Genomic DNA, 22,572 nt, shown 5'->3' on the forward strand with positions numbered 1-22,572 from the left:
AGCTGCTGGCTATAGTTTTAAATTTCTAAAACCCCTTTTTTAGAACTTACTCAACGAAAGAGCATTGACGAGAAAGAAAAGATGTTGCTTTATACCTTTTTTACATTAGTAGAGAAGAGAAGAATTGAAAAAGTGCGGATATCCTTAGAAACTGGTGGATGTAATCAAACTTTTCAAACTATTTTAAAAGACGAAAACTATGGAAGCCTTGTTAAATTTGTTGTCGTTAAAATAAATACATTGAACATTAAAAACTGCATTGTTGTTCTTTTCGACAGGTTGGCCGATTAGGGGGAAATTGGGATTTTATTTAATAATTTATTTTATTTAATAAAATTTTATTTAATAAAATTCAAAATAAACATTTGCTACATCTTATTTAAATTAATTTAAAAACATTGAGACTTAATTGTAGGTGTTAGATAATATTTTCATCTAACTTATGTATATCATATTGAACCCAAATAATTGTCTACTTTTTAAATTTTAAATATGTATGTGGAAATTTAAATAAACCAAACATAATTGACAAACTCAATTCAACCGTTCGGAGAGTTGTAGGTCACTATGCCTTAGTTCCCAATGGACTGTTGCGTCAACTAGTTTATTTATTTTATTGAACGTAATTCACATCTGTAGTCCTTTTTATTACAAACCGAATAATTGCTCTAATAGAACATATAAAATAAACTTAACATTTTTTAATTTCGTTTATTACTCGTATTTATTTAAGTGGCCACAATTCCAACAAACCTGCTACGATTGATTAATCGCTTTAATGTTTCCTCTTCTATCACATTGCGATCATTAATATCAAGATTCCTTCGGAACTAAATGATAACAGGAAGTCTTAATTATGAATAAGCTTTTGTAGGAGGAAGAACTGAACAAATTCGAAAAAAAAATTGCAAGGAAGACAAAATCGATGGTACTAAAAACTGAATTGAAATTTCCGAAAAAAAAACAAACAAATTTACAAAATTTTGTTTACTTTATTAAATAGAGATAGTGGAATATAAATTAATCGTTACACAGTAACATTACTTACAATGGACAAAATTGTTTTCAAAACAAAGAACGAGCAAAAAATACTTTAACACTAAAAAGAAGTCTTAAGTTGCTACATTTAATCGGTTTTCTTGTCATTGCCGTTATGATTATTTTGTAATTGATTTGACTCTTCTTCGTCTTCACGTCTCTTTATGCTGAGATGTGCTGGACCAGTTTGTTGAATCTGCACAATTCTTTCGTTGTTCTTCAATGCCTTATTTGGTGGTGGTGGAGCTTTGACTGTTAGAACACCGTCTGTGGATACAGTTGAGATGACGTCTTTGGCATCATACCCTTTTGGCAGTTGGTATTTTCGAACAAACTGACGACTTATGTAGCCATGGTCGTCCTCACGCTCCTCGTGCTTGCCTTCTACTACAACGCTGTTGCCAACAGTTTTCACCGTTAATTCATTTGGTTTGAAATGACTCACATCCATGCACACTTGGAATCCGTCCTTTCCAACTGTGTAATCCTCCTTGGAATGACTTTTGCCACTTTTTGGTCGTAACGTTTGGAGTGACCTCTGGTATGGTGAAAAGCGACGAATCGGATTCAATTGCACCGAAGCCAGTCTTGGGCGATAAATGTCACATGGATATATTCCAAATCCGAAGCCATCGTCCAAAGTGCTATAACCACGATAACTATCGATTTCATTTACAATATCGGCCAGCAAGGGAATTAATGACATTTTGTTTGTCTTTGATTGTTTATTACTATTAACTTCAAGATTTAAAACAAAATTTAAAGATCGGAAAAATATTTCTCTTGTTAAAAATTGAAATACTGCGAAGCACGAATTCAAAGTCTTCTTTTTACAGCGCTAAATTCAAAACTAAGCAAATCTCGAATTTGAATCTTATATTTATTTTTTGATTATTTTCGAGAAAGAGCAAGAGTTTTCTAGAAAACAAAAAGGGGTATTTTGTATTTAATAAAAGAGAACTGAAGAGGAGAATTTATATGTAAGCACAATTTATAGCAACCGCTGAATTCAGAAAAGAAGAGAAATTATGAGTATTTGCAATTGCTGAGAGAACAAAAACATTATTTAAGAGAATTTATTCGAGATAAGCGTAGAAATTTCTGGTCACTCTGAAAATTTGTATATAAACAACTTCTGGAGACAGCTGAGCATCAGTTTTCAATTCGCAAAGAAAGCAAAGTGATTGAGTGAATTGTGAAGTAAAAATTAAGAACAAATAAAAGTTAAATACCTTGAAAAAACTTAATACCGCTGTAAAGAAATAAAAGTTAAAATATATATACAAGGAATTTAAGTAAAATATAAAAAATCAAAGCAAAATGTCCTCACTTCAACTTCTTTTGGATTTGGCCGAAAACTTGGAGAGCATGTCATCGCCATACTACGGAAGCGACTTCGGGGTGGGAATAAATCCACACATCATTCACCGTAGTCACCGTCCAAGTGTATTCCGTTTGCCGCTGGCTTTGGCGAACCGCATGGAAGATTGTCCTGCTATGATGCTTCGCTCGAAAGGTGCCAACCAAAACTCGGCAGTGTCGAATGTCGGAAAGGATGGGTTCCAAGTGTGCATGGACGTGCAGCAATTTAAGCCAAGTGAACTTTCTGTGAAAGTGGTAGACAATGCTGTGGTGGTGGAAGGCAAACACGAAGAACGAGAAGATGACCATGGGTACATTTCGCGGCACTTCGTGCGCCGTTATACACTTCCAAAGAACTACGACTCAGATAAAGTAATGTCAACTCTGTCATCGGATGGCGTTTTGACCGTGAGCATTCCAAAACCTGCCATAGAGGAAAAATCAAATGAGAAGATCATCCAAATTCAACAAACGGGACCAGCTCACTTAAACGTAAAAGACAACAAGCAGGAATCCAAAACAAAAAATACTGCCAACGGTAATGAAAAGGCACAGAATGGAGAATCTAAGGCCTAAACCATGTTTATTCCTAAGCTTAATGAAAAAGCTATTTTAGACTGATTATTCCTATTTATTACTTATGTTATTTATTGCTCCGTCTGTCCGTAAAAAAAATAAAAAATCCTAGGTACCTATATAAATAAAAAAGTTTTGTTTTAATATTTCAAGGGAAGATAATTATTGGCAGCTTTGTTTTGAGGTTGTGGTTTGGGTAAAAAAGTCTGCATACATTATTATAAAACAGCAAGTTTTGGTGTGTACACAAATTGCTAACTTAAACACGATGCTAAATTAACCCTTACGTGTACTTGCTACTGCAAAACTTTTCTGTGGTTAAGTGGAATGGTATTTTTGTGCATTTTCGAACTCTTTCCCGGACCATGGTTGAAGATTAAACATACCAGACGGTTGTTTATGAACTTTTGCCATCACTCTACTCCCAGAATTTGCGTCCGTTCTAAGAGTGTGCCATAAATATAATATTCAGGCCTTACACGAACTCCATCGTAATCGAAAGTTTTTATTTAACCAAAATTGGAAAACATAGTTTTAGGGATTGGAGTCTTGATATGGACAACCTCATAAAAGTGTTGAAAAAAGAAACAATTTTTGGAAGATTGCTATAACCAAAGATATGGCAAAAATCAATAGATAACAGGGCCAAAAGTCTTACTTTCAGCTCTCCCACCGCCAGACGTCCGCTTTTAGCTTAGAAGTTATCAAGAAGTGATATTTCATATTGATTTTAAAATAAAGAAGGAGTTGTGTCGGCTAATAACCTTCAAAGTTAATTTTATAACATCATCTTACTTGAGCAATAGAAAGACATATTGGAAAAGACGATAAAATGCTATTCCATGATTCCTTAGTTTTTCATTCTTAACATCTTAACTTATAGTTAGAATAGAAGTAGACGTAGATGATAAGATAATTCTTAGAATTTTGTTTAGATTTTAGGACATAACATATTTTGCATATTATTAAAAACAAAATTAAGGACCAAAACTTCATAACGATTTTTTTCTTATTTTGATAACGTTTATTTATACATTATTATTTGTTAAAATTAAAATAGCTATATTTATTCATTTAAATTCTAAAACACACTAAGGCGTCGTTAAAGGTTTCAGTAAAATGTTTGTTTTACATTTTTGAACTTTTTAGAGCTTTATTTTGCAGAAAAAACAAATGCCTAGTATTTTTTTCAAAAAGAAAAAATGCAGTTGAAGCTAAATAAATACGTTTAAAGAATTTTAATGATAAAATATAATTTTTACTGAACAGCCGACAGTTAAATGCTGCGAAGAAAGAGCGTATGCAGACTTTCAATTAGGGGGGTCACACACTTAACCTAAGGATGAGTTTTTGAGCACCGCTTACAAATTTTCTGTAAACGAGTCCCACCTTACATTTACATATTTCAAGGTGTAAAGATACAACTTCAGTAATTAGATTACTTTAGAATACTGTTGTCCAGCATGATATGGTTTAACTTTTTAAATTGGACGACTCCCTAAATATGAATGCATTCCAAGATTCCAATCTGTTTCCACTAACACACTAACAGCCCTAAATTGTCGATCATCTCTTACGGAGATGGCTACACAGTTCAACATTCCCCTTTTCTATGCCGGGCCATAGAGACATTCCAGGAAATTGCAAAGCTGACGAACTTGCAAAACGCAGAACAACTTTACCTCTGCTGGCTTACAATGCTAGCATAGGTATCCCCTTAGCTACATGTAAACTCATGCTAAAGCAAGATACCATAGAGACAACAAACTTTGGGTGAAATAACAACACCACCTGTTTAGCGACTAAACAAATTTGGCCTAATCTAAGCGCCAGGCGCTCAAAAAAATTAATCTCTCTGAGAAGATTGCACATTAGCTACGTTATTGGTGTCCTGACTGGGCACTGCTTGATAGGAAGGCATGCTATTCGACTTGGAGCCCCTGCAAATGATTTTTGTAGGATTTGCATGGACGAGGAGGAGGAGGAGACAATCTCTCATCTTCTGTGCACATGTACTTCCTTATCACAAAGACGTAGAATCCACCTTTGAGACTACTACTTCACGATACCAGCGATCTAAAAAATTCTGACATTATTTGTCTTCTACGCTCCATTCGGAGCTTCAATTGGTTCGACGAATTAAGCTGATCAACTGATCCATGTGGTATCACAACGGACCATACTTTGGTCTAAGTGTGTTCTACTTCCCAACCAACAGCAACTTTAACCTAACCTAACCCAAGATTCCAACAGAATTCTAAATACGCCATATATAAGAACTAAAATACAATAGTTTAGAGGGTTTTTGGAGCATTTGACCCAGAAATGTTAAAAATTGTGTTGAAACGTAACTTTTTGATAGAAATGATATATTCTGGAATATTTGCTCTTTCTCTCAGAAAAGATTTTATGAAAATACTTAAGATTTTTCCAATTCTAAATTATGTGAAAGTAAAAACTGTAGTTGTTCTTGACAGGAAACCACGTTTTGGTAAATATCGTCAAATCACTAAGAAATCTTTAGATGAAATCAATACGATAAGGTTTAAATTGAAAGGAAACCCAACGAAAATTTAGACTCATACGACCCGTCCTCTGGATCCGCTATTGCTGCGAAGCTCCTGGTTATTCAATACCTCTAATTTACCGTTTGGATTTTAGTGATAGCTATGACCGGGCACTAAGGAGCGAGTTATAACTATCATTCAAATCAATCCCGAATTTTTTGAAAGTGATTGTTGATAAATGACAGTGAAAATAATCGAATTTGATCTATGTAAGGTGATAGTCAAATTGATACCTAAAAAGCTGTCACAACAAAAATGTGACAGTCATTTTCCTACAAATATGTCGTTTTTGAATAGAGCTACCAGACGCTTACAAAAAACGAACGGAAAATGTATTAAGTTGCCTTTTTAAGGTACAAAAACACATTTACGACATTCGAAAAAAAACACAAGGAAAGTACGAATATTATTAAAACACGGCCAATATATTACTTTTATTTAGATATTTTATAGAAATCATTTTAAAATTTCACCATAGCAAAAATGAATTTTGACAATTCTAATTTGAAATTTTGACAATTCTAAAATGGAATTGAATTGAGTTGAACCATCTTACAAGGACGGAATGAAAATGATAGTGTCTGCTACACTACATGTGCCCTATTCCATTTTGTGTTGTGGAACGACAAACTTAAAACATTTGTGTACGATTGCCACTTGAAAAAAAAGTTGGGTTCAAATTTGAAAATAAAAATGACCAACATAATTCAAGTCCGCAAAATTTGATTAATGAATTCATCACATTTTGTTTAACATATTTTCCATATTATGCAGATGACATTTATTTTTTAATTAAGTACAAATAAACTCATAAAATTCCTAACATAAGTACTTTATTAAATTAGATTAACCCAAACACAGATGACGAAATATGAATGAATGAGATCACAGTATATAAGTTTTTCGATTTCGAGAATTTTTACGGCTTGTGTAATGCGAAGATAATTCTCTCTGTTCCCTAAGTCCAATTAGATCAATAGTTTATAATTTTAATAAAGTAATTATTTACACAAAGTTGCTTAAATGTTACTCAAAGTGTCGATCATCTTTTGTCGTTTCCGAAAAATATGACCAAATGGAATAAATTACCATTTGACCAAGTGAAAAAATAATGACCAAATTTGGTTACAAATGACGAATGTGGCAATAGTGTATACAATATGTGCAAACAGCGTTGCCGATTTTTTTTGTTTGAAATCGGGCCACTTTGAAAATTAATCGGGCCATTTTCGTCGTTTCGGGGCGAAAAACAGAAATGAATTAGATGTACTACTGTATCTTTTTAAATTAATTTTGTAGGCAGAATTTAATTTATAAAAATAATTGTTACAAACCATAAATAATAAAATTCATAAAAACAACAAACATAATTAAGTAAATATTACATTTACCATAACACAACCCACATTCATTTAATGAATCAAAGTAAATTTTAACACAGTTTTGTTCATGAAAAGTAAAAATCACCTAAATTAAATCAACCTACAAACATTTTGTGATGATTTATGAATCTGGATAACATCCTAAGTAAAAAATAAATAAATCGAACTCGTCATCGTCAGTGAAGGATGGAAATCTTAGTGTATATGAATATGAATACATGTTCTGTTTTTGATTCAAATAGGTACTTGTTAGAGGGCCATTTTCAAATTTTAAGGACTTCAGGCCATTTCAATTAAATGCACAACGGTGTGTGCAATCCGTAGAGCAATACATGTATACCTTTCGCATCGACGAACAGAAAATAATGAGAAATTCGGAACGAAATGAGAAAACAGAAAATTAAATTTTTGTCTTGAGCATCCCGTCTCTTTACTGCCCACAAACTCTCATGTGGGCACAACGCGTGTAGACAGGCACAGGTCAAATATGATGACTATCAAAAATATGATAGCGAAAAAATTGCGCAATTAAACTTTGGGGCGACTTACCATTAGCGCAGCAATGATGGTAGAGGTCTCTTGCCCACAAACTCTCATGTGGGCACAACGCGTGTAGACAGGCACAGGTCAGATATGATGACTATCAAAAATATGATAGCGAAAAAATTGCGCAATTAAACTTTGGGGCGACTTATCATTAGCGCAGCAATGATGGTAGAGGTCTCAATAGAACGGGTTTTTAATATTAAGGCGTGAAAACTCCGTTAAGTCATACAAAAAAATATTTTCTACCCTACTTTTTTGTATTTTTTTTTTCGAGCCACTGTACACGCCTAAAATAAGTTTTTTTTAAATTGATAGTACGGCATTCTAACAGCGAGGTATGTAAGGGTGTGCAGCATGCCTGATTCTATTTCTAATCCAAAGGAAACACAGTCAAATACATATTTTTTGAAAATTTCGGGATTGATTTCAATGGGCCCATTTTTAATGCTAGCTTTGTGAATGCAAAACTGCACTACAAATCTAGTCAATAGGTAAGAATTTTCATATTAATTAAAAATACAAATTACATACCTATACCATAATTTTTAAAAAAATGTGTTTTTAGAACATTAATTGTCTTTTTTTTTTCTTTTTAAATCCAATAAAACCAAATAGAAGATATACCTAATTGATTTATATTTGTGTTTAAATACCAAAAGATTAATTTCATTTTGAATTCTTGTGTCCTTACCGAGCATTTGATTGTGAAACGTCAAAACCAGGAGTGGAATCGGCTAAGATGACAATTGACTACCATTTTTTTGATGAACTAAGAAAATTTTCCAGTCGTTTGTGTAAGCGTGTGGTAACTCTATTCGAAATAAACATATTTGTTTGAAAACGACTATCATATTTTTCTGCTTTTTAGGTATCAATTTGACTATCACCTTACGTCATTGACATACTATACTATACTATAGTATGTCAATGCCTTACGTGGATCAAATTCGATCATTTTGATTATCATTTATGAACAATCACCTTACCCGATTCCACCCCAGTGTGCACTTACTTTGTAGGCGAAATTTGTACACTTCGTCGGAGGGGAAATTTTAATTCCTTTTATAGTTGCATTTAGCCAATCAGAATCCCTTGACTACGTAGCCACTAGATTAGTGATGCCCCCAGTGATAGCTATAATTGGCCCCTCAATGACAAAAATGTTAAATGATCGAAACGTCAAAGAACTTTCAATGATTGGTTTTCATTATGAACACTAATGAAAGCTAAAGGGGTCCAGATATAGCTGTCAATTGTTTCCATCTACCAATTCACATATAATGTCTCAAGTGTAGCACGTACTAACAGGGCAAATATGTAAAGGATAACAATTTTTACACAACAAAACACAAATGTATGCCAGACCTTTTTAGTCAAACCTCAAAACAAAGCTGCCAATAATTATCCTTCCTTGAAATATTAAAACAAAATATTTTATTTATAGGATTTTTTTTATTTTTTACGGACAACAGACAAAACAATAAATAACATAAGTAACAAATAGGAATAATCAGTCTAAAATAGCTTTTTCATTAAGCTTAGGAATGAACATGGTTTAGGCCTTTGTTTGTCCATTCTGTGCTTTTTCAGCACCGTTGGCAGTATTTTTTGTTTTGGATTCCTGATTGTTGTCTTTTACGTTCAGGTGAGCTGGTCCCGTTTGTTGAATTTGGATGATCTTCTCATTTGATTTGTCTTCTATGGCAGGTTTTGGAATGCTCACAGTCAACACGCCATCCGATGACAGAGTGGACATTACTTTATCTGAGTCGTAGTTCTTTGGAAGTGTGTAACGGCGTACGAAGTGCCGCGAAATGTACCCATGGTCATCTTCTCGTTCTTCGTGTTTGCCTTCCACCACCACAGCATTGTCTACCACTTTCACAGAAAGTTCACTTGGCTTAAATTGCTGCACGTCCATGCACACTTGGAACCCATCCTTGCCGACATTCGACACTGCCGAGTTTTGGTTGGCACCTTTCGAGCGAAGCATCATAGCAGGACAATCTTCCATGCGGTTCGCCAAAGCCAGCGGCAAACGGAATACACTTGGACGATGACTACGGTGAATGATGTGTGGATTTATTCCCAGCCCGAAGTCGCTTCCGTAGTATGGCGATGACATGCTCTCCAAGTTTTCAGCCAAATCCAAAAGAAGTTGAAGTGAGGACATTTTGCTTTGATTTTTTATATTTTACTTAAATTCTTTGTATATATATTTAAACTCTTATTTCTTCACAACGGTATTGAGTTGGTTCAACGATTTTATTTTTGTTCTTCGTTAATTCTTACTTCACTTGATTGCTTTGTTTTGCTTTTGCTTCCAAATTGAAAACTGATGCTCAGCTGTTTCCAGAAGTTGTTTATATACAAATTTTCAGAGTGACCAGAAATTTCTACGCTTATCTCGAATAAATTCTCTTAAATAATGTTTTTGTTCTCTCAGCAATGACATATACTCATAATTTCTCTTTTTTTCTGAATTCAGCGGTTGCTATAAACTGTGCTTACATATAAATTCTCCTCCACAGTTCTCTTTTATGAAATACAAAATACCCCTTTTTGTTTTCTAGAAAACTCTTGCTCTTTCTCGAAAATAATCAAAAAATAAATATAAGATGCAAATTCGAGATTTGTTCAGTTTTGAATTTTGAATTTTGTTTTAAATCTTGAAGTTAATAATAATAAACAATCAAAATGTCACTAATTCCTTTACTGGCCGATATTGTTAATGAAATCGATAGTTATCGTGGTTATAGCACTTTGGACGATGGCTTCGGATTTGGAATCTATCCATGTGACATTTATCGCCCAAGACTGGCTTCGGTGCAATTGAGTCCGATTCGTCGCTTTTCACCATACCAGAGGTCACTCCAAACGTTACGGCCAAAAAGTGGCAAAAGTCATTCCAAGGAGGATTACACAGTTGGAAAGGATGGATTCCAAGTGTGCATGGATGTGAGTCATTTCAAACCAAATGAATTGACGGTGAAAACTGTTGGCAACAGCGTTGTAGTAGAAGGCAAGCACGAGGAGCGTGAGGACGACCATGGCTACATAAGTCGTCAGTTTGTTCGAAAATACCAACTGCCAAAAGGGTATGATGCCAAAGACGTCATCTCAACTGTATCCACAGACGGTGTTCTAACAGTTAAAGCTCCACCACCACCAAATAAGGCATTGAAGAACAACGAAAGAATTGTGCAGATTCAACAAACTGGTCCAGCACATCTGAGCATAAATGGATGTGAAAACAAAGAAGAGTCAAATCAAACACAAAACAATGATAAGGAGAACAAGACTGACAAAATGGAACAATCTTAATTCCACAAGACTTATTTTAATTTGCTTTTTCATTGTCAACAAAAAAATTTTTTTACATTAATTTTATATCTTAAGACTACTGTGTAGTTATCATTAAATAAATAATTAAAAAAAAAAAAAACTGAAATTGTTTTATTGAAAACTTATGTATGTTATATGGTTTGGTTTAACAGAAGCTGGATGCTATATCTAACTTTTTAAATTGTTTATTAGTACGCACTTTAAGTTTCCTTTAAAAACGGCACATTTTTTAATTTAGTGAAAAATTGCTGTAGTCCAAAGTCGAGCGATCAACATAAATTAATCTATAAAGTCATAATGGTCTTAAGGTTCAAATAAATGAGGACGAACGTTTGGGAAATACAAGATTTCGCAATATTTAGAATAAAGAACTTCCCTTATACATCTGTTTTGAACATCAAAACAATTAAAAAAATGAGTGGTTTTAAAAATTTTCGTTTGGATCGATTCGTTATTCGTATTGTGGGTCTTATATTTAATAGAGAGTTACCAATTTCTGCAAAACTGCACATTTTATTAAAAATATTTTTGTTAGAAGAAGATTTACGACGCATCGGTTTTTTGCGAATTTTCTCCAACTGCAATAAGAAAATGCCTCATATATTCGCCATTTGTGCAAAGTTGTGGGTCACACCTTAAATAAATGAGGCTGGGATGATAACCTCGAACACGTGCCCGTTTGTCGATTTGTCTAAATTCTAAAAGTTCAACAAAATATCAATAATAACATTCAACATTCAATATGTGAATTTTTCAAAAAAAAATTGCTAAAATTTTCCAACATATGATTTATTTTCAAAACGTTTTTGTTAACGAGATTTTTAGTCGACAGGCATTAACATTAAAAGTATTTATTTCTTATATTCAAAAATTTAGATTGGACTATATTATCTAACTTTAACAACAAAATTTAGCACGGAATGATATAATTTAAAAGTAAATACTTAAATTTATTCACAAGATATCGCAAATCAAGCATCTACATATTTTTACGAATTGCTTATATTTTTTTTGTAAATTTAAACTTTTATGGAAAAATGGTATGTTGTGTTTTTCTTAAATTAACATTATTCTTTTACAAAATGAAATTGGTTTAAAGCCAATATCCTTAACTACTACCTGAGCGTCGAACTTGTCGAGTTGTAGAAGCTGAGTAAGGTCAATGATTCTCGGGAATTATTTCTCCAGAAGAGTCCTGTAACCAAAGGTCGCTCGCTAATCCCCTTCTCAATCCTTACCCCCCCCCCCTACGCCGGCTTTGTGCTATTATGCTCGCTGATGGCTCCTTATTCAGTGACTGTATAGTTATCACTGTCTGTCAATACCTTGCTTCCTTCCTGGAACGCTTATGGCTTAATTGCTAATATCCTTCCCTTCAACTACCAGGATGGGGGCTCAATTTCTAAAAATAGCTCAGTCATTAACGGAGTATCCGGATACCAGGCGACCTCCGGATTAGCTAGCCTTATCTGTGTAAGCGAACCTAACCTACTTTTAGTGAGGTTTTTTGATTTTTCTAAAAATAATCGTTTTTTCGATTTTACTCAAAATTTTACCGGATATCAAAAACGTTGTTCTTCGTTGCATGAAATTGTTTGGAGATAAAATATTCAAGGTGACAAATTACCGTTAGTTGATTTTTGTCTAAAATACATCTCGCATATAATATAAAATATATAACTAAAGTTGCTAGCGGTTTTTTTTCGTGATTTGTTTTAGGTCAACCAGAATTTTTACTTTAAATTTAAATTGTTATAGTAAATAAACACACACACAATTTATTTGAAAGTCCTTTCTACATCTTTCAGTGTTATTATCTGTGTAACAAACTTTAATTGAATTCAAAATTGAGACAGGGACCACGAAAAATGGTATCTCAAACGTAAGTACTCACAGATATATCTCTCAAAGTCTTTGATTAATATTCCAGGACCTTAAAATGTCGAGAAATGTAAAAATGTTCCTATGGGAACTTAAAAAAAAGTAAATAAGCTCACAACCAGTTTATATGTTCAAAACATTGAAAACTTGTACCGAATTCTCTATTTATGCAGTATATAAGTATGTAAATTGGTATTTCGATCGTTTGTAAATCAGTACTCAATTACTTCCATAGAACTGGTCTCCGTTTTCAAGATGTTTTTGTTATTTAAATTGAAGGCACAACAATGCAATACAAAACTACCATCTCACATCTCAATATCCACTTAGGCACCAACTGTTTGTAATTTTATATTCTAATTCAGCACACATCGATCCCTTCCTTTAGAAAAAAGAATGGAAATGAAAATAAAAAAAGGTTTGCCTCTATTGCGATAAGATTTTAAAGCATATAAGTAACAATAGAAGAACTTACCCTGCTTTGATCTGAAAATTGTGTAGCTAAATATAATTAAATCAAATATGAACAACAATGCGCGACAGACTTGTAGTCATTACTTAAATGTAGATGGCAGCGAAACCAAAAAATGTATGTGCAATAACAAATGCATTAAAAAACAAAAACATTAAAACAAGAAGAGAAATGATCTTTTCTCTTAGTTTCTTCATATTTATAACTTATGAATCATACATTTTAATGATTCATTTAGAATTGATCTCTTTCATCAAAGGCACTATTTTAAACTGCGCTATACGTCCTATTCTTATTATGTATCGTTTAAACAGCCCTTGCAGCATTATAAAAGACGTTACCACTGCATAAAATTGATCAGAAATAGTTTTAAAACCCTCAAAAATTCATATACTAAAAGTGAACATTTAAAAAGTAAAATTTAAAAATTTAATTCTTGAATATTTAAGTAATTTTCAATACCATCCAAGTTTAAAAAAAAATAATATAGAAATAATGTCTGTTGTACCAATTATGTACGATTTCGAACGTGAAATGGAAAATTTTCGGAAATCAATGGTGTCCGTCGATTTCGCCCGTGAAATGGAAAATTTCAAAAAATTAGTGCTAGCAGACGACTCCTGGTTTAGAGGGTTTCCATTCGACAACTTTTCAATGAGCAGTATAGTGCCACTTAGTTTCTTCCATCCTCCATTTTTCTGGAGGTATCCATTTCAAAATCACATCGAAGCTGCTCTACGAGATACAAACGAAACGATGACTATTAATAATGATGGTTTCCAATTGACTTTTGACGTTAAAGAATTCAAGCCCAACGAACTTGCTGTTAAGACAGTGAATAATTTTCTTGTGATAGAAGGCAAACATGAGGAACGTAAAGATGATCATAATTTCACAAAGAAGCACTTTTCTCGTACTTATCTATTACCAAATGGCTGTAATCCAGACAATGTGGATTCAACAATTTCTTCTGATGGAGTGCTTTGTGTAAAAATACCACCCCCACCACCACCACGGGCTGCCATTGAATGTAAGGAAAGAATGGTAAAAATAAAGCAAACTGGGACAACTTTTCCAGCTATTAAAGCCTAAAATGTTTCATAGAACAACTTCTTTCCATAATTTGTATCTGAGTTAGTTCAAGATTTTATCCTCTAAATAATAAATCTTTATTTGTTAATTTTATTAAAAATGTATTGTTTATGTATATATTTGTAAATACTTTCTAAATGTACTTAAATTATGCAAGCATTAATTTGACTTTGAAGAGACAATAAAATATTCTATTTAGACTAAGGTGGTATTATTTTTTGTAAAGACCGAAAACAGCTTAAGAGGAGAGGAGGCATAGGACACATTTAGGCCAGTTTAATGGGTCATTGTGATGTGATACCACATGAATCTTGAGGCTTCCTCCTAAGTTCAATGAAACCATTAAGTCACTTACGAAACGTGAGAGGCTGATTATGCTAATATGATTTAGATCGTTATAGAAGAATTATCCTAGTTAATTCCTGCGTTTTTGAGCCAGAGCAGGACATGTACAGAGAAGGTGAAGAACTGTTTCCTCCTATTCCTCGTCCATACAGCTTCTGCAAAAGTCATTTGAGAATACCCCTAGCCGCATGGCGTGCTTTCCTATTAGACAGTGTCCGGTTATGGCACCTATTATCGAGCTTATATGCGATATGCTTAGAGACAGCAAGCACCTTGATCGCTTTAAATCTGGCCAGATTTTTGTGACCGGACACGCGGTGAATGGTGATGTTGTTCCACCTGGATCAATACATTAAAAAACGATAAATGTAATGAGTTTCCACACTTTTTAAACTACACTTTTCTACTAGGCATGCAAAGCCAAGATCTGGGAGAATTGTTATTAAATATTGAGATGGACGGTTTTTCATATGAAACTCTTTTAAGGCAGGTTATTTCGAAACAGTCATCGCCTAATGTCGTTCAATTACAATCAACAGTTAACAATTTATTATCGTTTGCTTAACACAGTAAGATACAATATCTTATAAGCTAGTAAAAAGCTATTATTACAAATAAGTATTTTTATAAGTAGTATAAAAGGTAATTCAAAGTAGTTTCAATTTATTCTATACCAAAGAAACACAAAGAAAAATAAGAAGAAAACTTATTAAATTAATTCTTATCATAATTAATGCTTAAACGTTTAAAGACGATAGATGATTTCTAATTTCTATCTTCATCCTTCGAGGATCTTCAATACTCCCAATATGGCGTGGAAGACTATTCCAAAGACGAATACTATTTAGAAGAAATCGTCGCTCCGATGTTAAGGATGAGTACCGCGGATGAATGAGTTGTCCGGATCTACTCGAAGTAGGTGTTCGTATTCTTTGAAACAAGTAGCGGGGTTCATGCGTTAGTAAAATGTCAGAAAACAAAAGTAGAGTACGAAGCTCCAGGAAACTGTTAGATGTCATGTTGAAAACCTTAACTGAAATCGCTGAAACATGCTCATATCTTCGTAAACCATAGATATAACGGACTGCGCTGTTGAAAGCTACATTTAATTTACGTTTGCTTTCAAAACTGCACGAACTATATATTTCACACCCATAAATAAGAATTGGCACTATTAATGTTTTCACCAGCATAATTCGAGTTTTGATAGGGGTTAAAGATTGAGAGGCTTTAAGGGAACGTAAAGCACTATACGTTCCTATGACTGAATTTATATGATTATCCCACGTCAAGCAGCGATTAAAAACAATACCCAGATTTCTAGCTGTCTCAGAGTATATAATTGGAGTATTGTTAAGAAATGCCAATGGAAAGTAGGATAAGTCTAATGGTTTCCGTGAAATAACGAGACAGTTTGATTTCAAAGGGTTTAATAGGAGGCCATGAGATTGAGACCAACGTGAAATACTCTCCAAATCTTCGTTTATACAAGCTACATGAAGTTCAATGAGACCGACTCTGCAACTTAGGTACAACTGCACATCGTCAGCGTACATACAGATTTTACAGTACTTTACAATACTAGGAAGTGCGTTAATGTACAATGAAAACAAGAGTTGACCCAAAATTGACCCTTGTTGAACTCCCCTAGTAGTTGACAAAAACTCAGATAAATTGTTATTTATATCAACTGCTTGTTTTCTTCCACTCAAGTAAGATTTGATTAAATCTACAGCATTGGATGAGAAACTAAACTCATTATGAAGTTTGTTGCACAGAACAGAGAAGTCTACGGAATCGAATGCCTTGGAAAAGTCTTGTAAAATTAGAAACGAGATTTTGTCTTCACCAATCGATTGTCGCAAATCTTCTGTCACATTTATGAGCGAGGTAATACAGCTATGTCTCTTACGGAAACCAGATTGGTTTGGCGTTAATAGCTTCGTGCGACTTAAATACGCATTCATTTGTCTTTGTACCAATTTTTCAAAAACTTTTGAGATGTAAGGCAAAATGGATATGGGCCTAAAATCATCGATTTTTGAATTTTTTGGGATAGGGATGACTTTTGCAAGTTTCCATTGAGGAGGATATTCACTTGTTGTAAGAATGTAATTAAAAATATGAGTTATGTATGGTAAGAGAATCGGCAAAATAACTTTTAAAAATATGGGATGAATCTCATCAACGCCAGAAGCATTAGATTTTAAATATAAAAGGCTCTCTACTATATTTGCGTCGTTTATGGTGGTAAAACCAAAACCTACTGTTGAGGTTATGGCCCTCTCGCCCAGTCTTACATCGTTTGAGTTTTCAACGTTGATGGAAACGGGTATGGATGGTAACGAAACAAATTTACGATTTAAGACGTTGCCATCGATATTGTCAACCGCGTCACCTTTAAGTTTACCAATGCCTATTTCTCTTAAATTCTTCCAATACTGACGCTTGTTCACAGATGAACCTAAACGTGTAGAAAAAACCGTGGCCTTAGCAGCTTTTATCTCTTGTACTACTTTATTCCTTAGGGAGCAGTAGTTCCAGTAGTCTATATCGTTTACACCATTTATAAGCTTAATCACGTTTCTGTATAAGAAATCGTATTTTGGAAGTGAACCAAGGAGGCCTATGAACGTCAGTTCTTATTGTTTTTAAAGGAACATGAGCATCGTACAAGATTTAAAGATTTTCGTTAAGAAATTGTACTTGTTCCGTTGTTGAATGCATATAATACAAATAAATAATTAAAAAAAATAACTAAGGATTCAATTATTGCATATTCTTGGTTTTACAATTTCAATAAATATTTACTTTATCTCTATTCCCCCGAATCGTTATAGAACATGATGTGTTAACTGTGTCTCACAACGCTCTGCCATGGAAACGAAACTCTCTACAAATAAACATCAGTCTGGCTAACCACAAAAAAGCAAACACGTCCGACACTACATACAAAATGCTACATGAAGAACTTATAGCAAACATAGTAGCGAACCTTTTACTCCGACGTTTCCCAAAAAGAAAATCATTGGTGCTCCTATGCTGTTGTAGAGTTCCAACACAATGCCCAATTCTCCACTCTTCACCAGGCTCTACTTCCAGAATATGCGAGCAGTTACATAGCCGAGCTAGCTGCAATTCACAAAGCGATCTCTGTAGCTCAACTAAATTCTGAACGTTTCTCAATCCCCGACGACAATCTTGGTATACTCAAGGGGCTAAGCAACGTTAATAACAAATGTCCATCTCTCCAAACATTAAGAAACTGCTTGTACTACAACACGAACTTCACTTTAGTTTGGATACCCGGACACTGCGAAATAGTAGGAAATGATGCCGCTGACCTTGCCTAAACTACATCAGCTTTTGAAAACAACTTTCACACATTTTTAAATGCTGGAGCTTTCAGAAAAGTGGCGAAGCGCTCAAACCTTTCTTCAAAAACATCAACCCTGCTACACACGTGTCCAATATAACCAGTCCTTTAGCAGAGAAGAATGTATAAAAGTATTAAGAGTTATAATAGGAAAAACACTGTTTAAAAACAAACACTTCTACACTTCTACACTTCTACACTCGGGAAGCTCCAGAGGAATGCTCAAATTGTGAAACATCTCTTACAATCTGGCATATTTTAGTAGAGTGTTCTGTTTCTCAACAAACAGATACTGAAACAGACGACGTAGTTGAAACTCTGGCAAAAATCTTAGATCCATCAACTATACGACGAATTAAGGCTGCCATATCTACCCACCACAAGTTTGATGAAATTTAATTAGTTTAGTTGCTATAACTGTTATCTTTCCCAAGCTAAATAATCTAAAAATGTAAATAATTTTTTCCTTAAACCTTAGTAAATTAAAAACGGCATCGCATGGTATGGTTACCCTGATGCTTTAAATAAGTATTTTTTAAATTTAGTTTGTAAGTTACTTCAATAAATAAATAAATAATTATTTACTGCTTGGTCTTGGGTTACTTGAGAGGTCTTGGGTTCGATCCATGCCTATGCCACCTAAAGTTTTTTTTGACAAATTCTCCAAGAGTAATTCTTGTCATGAAACGTGCTTTCTCAAATTTGGCGTTCGGATTTGGCTTGAGACTAGGTACGTCCTTTCCATTCCTGACAACAGTACTCGCACACAGGAATGGTTGAGAGTTGTCAGTCACTATGCCCTAGTTCTCAACGGACTGTTGCGCCACCCAATTTATTTATATCTATAATTATTTACTGCTTCTAATGGAAAATAAAATATAATTGTTTTTTATACAGTTCATTAAATATATGTAGCACAATAACTTCAATATTAGGCTGGTCAAAACAAAAGCAACTTTTAAAAAATGCATGTATTTTTTAGTCTTACTAAAATATTGCTAGTATTCGGTAGCAAAGCCCTTGTTTTTAATCACTTCAGCACATCTGCGAGGCATGAAGTCATTTAAATTGCTTATAATGCTGTTTGAGATACTTTACCAAGCGAATTTAGTTTGATCAACGGGGGGTTTTCATGTTTGCAATTAATCCTAACAATTCGACGATCTACAATTTTCCATAGATTTTCTATGGGGTTGAGATCTGGGAACTGTGCGGGCCATTGTAACACGTCAATCCGATATTCTTGAAATCACGTCTTAACCGTATTGTGCTTTGGGTCGTTGTCCTGCTAAAATATCCATTTCAGAAGCGTGTGGCAGCATTACATTTTGGAAAATGTCACGTTACAATAAACGATATACAGTTTTAGTCCACCATCAACAGTTCGTTTTCGAATTGTTCTCGCGCTTGTCGGATTGGGTTCGTATTTTACGCTATGATATAAAAGAGTAATTTTTAATTGATTTTATTATTTCATCCTCATGTTTTGTTGTTTTTCTTGGAATTGTAAAATTGTATTAATCGGCAAGTCACTGATTTTGGAATGGAATGTTTTTCCGATATATTAGTTTGAGTAATATATTAGTTTGCCCGTTAACTGAATAACACCTAATAAAAAAATTCAACTGCACTCGTTTGCCAACGGCTTTAATATGAGCAATTGATTTTGTAGTTAACGGACTACTTTTTTTTAACAAGAAAAAAAGAGATAGCAATAAAAAATTGCTTTTGTTTTGACCACTAAAAACTTGGGTTAAGTTTCATTCTTATGTCATATTTAAACGCACCGTTATGAAAACTATTTTCTCTTAGGGTCTTTTTAGAAGTACACACTCGTACATAAGTACATTATTTATGTATTATGTGAACGTCTGAAGCCATTTGTCAACAACCTGATTGGTCCTTATGAGTGTGGCTTCAGACCAGGAAAGTTCACTATCGACCAAATATTCACACTATGACAGATCTTGGAAAAAACCCATGAACTTCAAATCGATACCCACCATCTCTTTATTGATTTTAAAGCCGCGTATGACAGCATCTATAGGGAAGAGCTCTACCGAGCAATGTCTAGTTTTGGCATCCCTGTCAAACTTATCCGTTTGTGCAGAATGACGATGGAGACTGCACGCTGCTCTATCAAGGTCGGAAAAGATCTTTCCGATGCATTTGATGTCAAAAAAGGTTTTAGACAAAGCGATGCACTGTCATGCGACTTCTTCAACATCGTTCTGGAAAGAATTGTGCAAAACTCAACCGTCAACACTAGAGGCACAATCTCCAAAGGTCCATCCAATTACTCGGATACGCAGATGATATTGACATAATTGGAAGATCGAAGTGTGATGTCAGTGGAGTGTTTTTGAGCATTGCGACGGAAGCGAAGAAGGGAAAGACCAAGTATATGTTGTCATCAAAAAATTACATTGAACGACGACGTCTTGGACAAAACGTCACCATGGACAGCTATAACTTTGAGTTAGTTAAGGACTTTGTCTACCTAGGCACCGCTATTAATGCAGACAACGACACCAGCGCTGAAATCAAACGAAGAATAACTCTTGCAAATCGCTGCTTCTTTGGATTTACTCGTAGAAGGCAATTGAGAAGTAAAGTCCTCTCTCGAGCATCTAAAATCACCATCTATAAGACACTCATCATCCCGGTTCTCATTTATGGCGCTGAGGCCTGGACCCTGTCAAAGAAAGATGAGAGCGTCTTAGGATGCTTTGAGAGAAAAATTCTTCGGGTGATTTTTGGTCCCGTACGCATAGATGGAGAATGGAGGAGAAGATATAGCGACGAACTGTACGGGCTGTACAGCGACACTGACCTAGTTAGCAGAATTAAAGTCCAACGGCTTAGATGGCTAGGTCATGTAGAGCGGATGGACATCAACGCTCCAGCCCGGAAGGTCTTCGAATCCAATCCCGAGGGACGGCGCAGTAGAGGAAGACCGCGACTCAGGTGGCGCACCCAGGTGGGAGAGGACCTCAACCAACTTGGCGTGCGAAACTGGAGACAGCTAGCTAGGGACCATGCTGGCTGGAGACGCATGTTGGTTGAGGTCCAGGTCCGCCCCGGACTGTAGCACCACCTTAAGTAAGTAAGTAAGTACATAAGTACATAATGTATTCCATTTGGAAAAAAAACTAACATGATTTGTTTAATTTATTGATTTTTGAATCACATAAAGATGGTGATAGTGTTGGTTTCTCATGTTTTGGCCAACACTATCTAAAGTTTATGATTTTTCTGAAGCAACACAACCACTAGTTATCATACAAAGGGTGGGTATTTGATTTGATTTCGACGGAGCAAGAAAATTTATGACGACCCTATAACTTCAAAATCAAATAAATATTTAAATTTCTATCTCATAAAATACATGCTCTATAAAACTTGTGGTCACAAAGTACAGCGTTACTTACTCACTTACTGATTGATCATAAATAGTATAGGAGTTTTGAACAAGGGTATAGGTAGAAAATCCTATGTTTTAGTATCCAGCCTTTTTGTATTATATTCATTTCTTGAAGAAAAATAAAACTAATGAAATCGTTTAATTTAAACACTTAAGATTTACATTGAAATGAGAAATCAATTACCTAATGTATGTATGTTCATTTCATTGTAAAGAGGAATCAGGACCAATTCGCGCGTTTACAGCAGTATGTCCTGGATAATTGTACGAATTCCATCGTTAAGGAATTAAATCGACTGTGAAGGAATTTTTGTGGTCCCAATGAAAAAAAGTCTTAATATTTTAAATAAGTGATTTCTTTAAGATATAACATGGTCGGAGAACTTCTCCTGCGAAAATTACGATTGTTTCGTTGCTTTGTGTGCCACGTGGTACATTTTTGTATTGAAAATAAGCAGTTTCAATGGGCAGGTTAAGACGACATAAAAGACTTGGGAGTAAGGCCAGTTCCAGCATCTGATTGGCCAGCTGCCAAAAATCCAACTTCATTGAAAATTTGACGGAATCAGTCATAAAAAGTCTCTTCATAGTTAATGAAGTCAAGTCTTCTTCTGTCAAAATGACAGTTGATCATGTCTTTTCAATGAACGGAAAGCTGAACTTAATTGCTCTATGATTTATTTATTTTCTGCACTGTTGCCACCTAATTTATTTATTTATTTTTTAAGAGTTCTTTGTCAATTTGGGAAAGAAATAAGTTATATTTTTTAAAGTACATAACACAAAGCGTGAGACTTGTAGTTTGCCTGAAAAATGTTTTGTATAGACAATAATGTTTTTGATAATTTTTGTACTATGAACTTAAAGTTTAGGTTTGTGAATTAAAGTCTTGAATTTGAAATTCGTGGCACTTAAAAACTAACATGGTAAAAATTCACGTTCAAAAAATGAAGTCCCTTATGTTGTCGGAACCCTCATAATACCTTCTAAAAGCGTGTCTTATCTTACAATTTTAGAAATGGAGTAGTTTTTAATCGTCAAATTTCAAAAGATGGATGGACAATGAAACAACTGATCGGAAAAATTCCAAACAAATAATGCAACTTTAGTAACGTCTTTCTTCTTCTTGTAAACAATAAGTTCATGAATACGAGTAAAGCGAAAAA

General features: G+C 34.3%; 5 protein-coding genes across 5 annotated transcripts; 3 read left to right on the forward strand and 2 right to left on the reverse strand.

The window, feature by feature from the left end:
• Positions 1–980: 980 nt before the first annotated feature.
• On the reverse strand, positions 981–1,891 carry LOC129947598 (heat shock protein 27-like). Its single transcript, XM_056058228.1, has one exon. The coding sequence runs from the start codon at positions 1,742–1,744 to the stop codon at positions 1,127–1,129; it is 618 nt and encodes a 205-aa protein (XP_055914203.1). The 5' UTR covers positions 1,745–1,891; the 3' UTR covers positions 981–1,126.
• Positions 1,892–2,183: 292 nt separating this feature from the next.
• LOC129947599 (heat shock protein 23-like) lies at positions 2,184–3,087 on the forward strand. Its single transcript, XM_056058229.1, has one exon. The coding sequence runs from the start codon at positions 2,359–2,361 to the stop codon at positions 2,974–2,976; it is 618 nt and encodes a 205-aa protein (XP_055914204.1). The 5' UTR covers positions 2,184–2,358; the 3' UTR covers positions 2,977–3,087.
• Positions 3,088–8,898: 5,811 nt separating this feature from the next.
• LOC129948167 (heat shock protein 23-like) lies at positions 8,899–9,813 on the reverse strand. The gene has a single exon (XM_056059045.1). It carries the CDS (start codon positions 9,642–9,644, stop codon positions 9,027–9,029), a length of 618 nt encoding a protein of 205 aa, XP_055915020.1. The 5' UTR covers positions 9,645–9,813; the 3' UTR covers positions 8,899–9,026.
• A 313-nt stretch (positions 9,814–10,126) lies between these two features.
• Positions 10,127–10,840, forward strand: LOC129946089 (heat shock protein 27-like). The gene has a single exon (XM_056056119.1). It carries the CDS (start codon positions 10,169–10,171, stop codon positions 10,793–10,795), a length of 627 nt encoding a protein of 208 aa, XP_055912094.1. The 5' UTR covers positions 10,127–10,168; the 3' UTR covers positions 10,796–10,840.
• Positions 10,841–13,515: 2,675 nt separating this feature from the next.
• On the forward strand, positions 13,516–14,465 carry LOC129946201 (heat shock protein 23-like). The gene has a single exon (XM_056056295.1). It carries the CDS (start codon positions 13,665–13,667, stop codon positions 14,259–14,261), a length of 597 nt encoding a protein of 198 aa, XP_055912270.1. The 5' UTR covers positions 13,516–13,664; the 3' UTR covers positions 14,262–14,465.
• The last annotated feature ends 8,107 nt before the right edge of the window (positions 14,466–22,572 follow it).

Source organism: Eupeodes corollae, chromosome 2 (assembly GCF_945859685.1).
Source record: "Eupeodes corollae chromosome 2, idEupCoro1.1, whole genome shotgun sequence".
Lineage (NCBI taxonomy): Eukaryota > Metazoa > Arthropoda > Insecta > Diptera > Syrphidae > Eupeodes > Eupeodes corollae.

Excerpts from the sequence above, each read along its gene's own strand:
- LOC129946201 (XM_056056295.1), top strand. The coding sequence starts at position 13,665 with ATGTCTGTTGTACCAATTATGTACGATTTCGAACGTGAAATGGAAAAT.
- LOC129946089 (XM_056056119.1), top strand. The coding sequence starts at position 10,169 with ATGTCACTAATTCCTTTACTGGCCGATATTGTTAATGAAATCGATAGT.
- LOC129947598 (XM_056058228.1), bottom strand. The coding sequence starts at position 1,744 with ATGTCATTAATTCCCTTGCTGGCCGATATTGTAAATGAAATCGATAGT.
- LOC129947599 (XM_056058229.1), top strand. The coding sequence starts at position 2,359 with ATGTCCTCACTTCAACTTCTTTTGGATTTGGCCGAAAACTTGGAGAGC.
- LOC129948167 (XM_056059045.1), bottom strand. The coding sequence starts at position 9,644 with ATGTCCTCACTTCAACTTCTTTTGGATTTGGCTGAAAACTTGGAGAGC.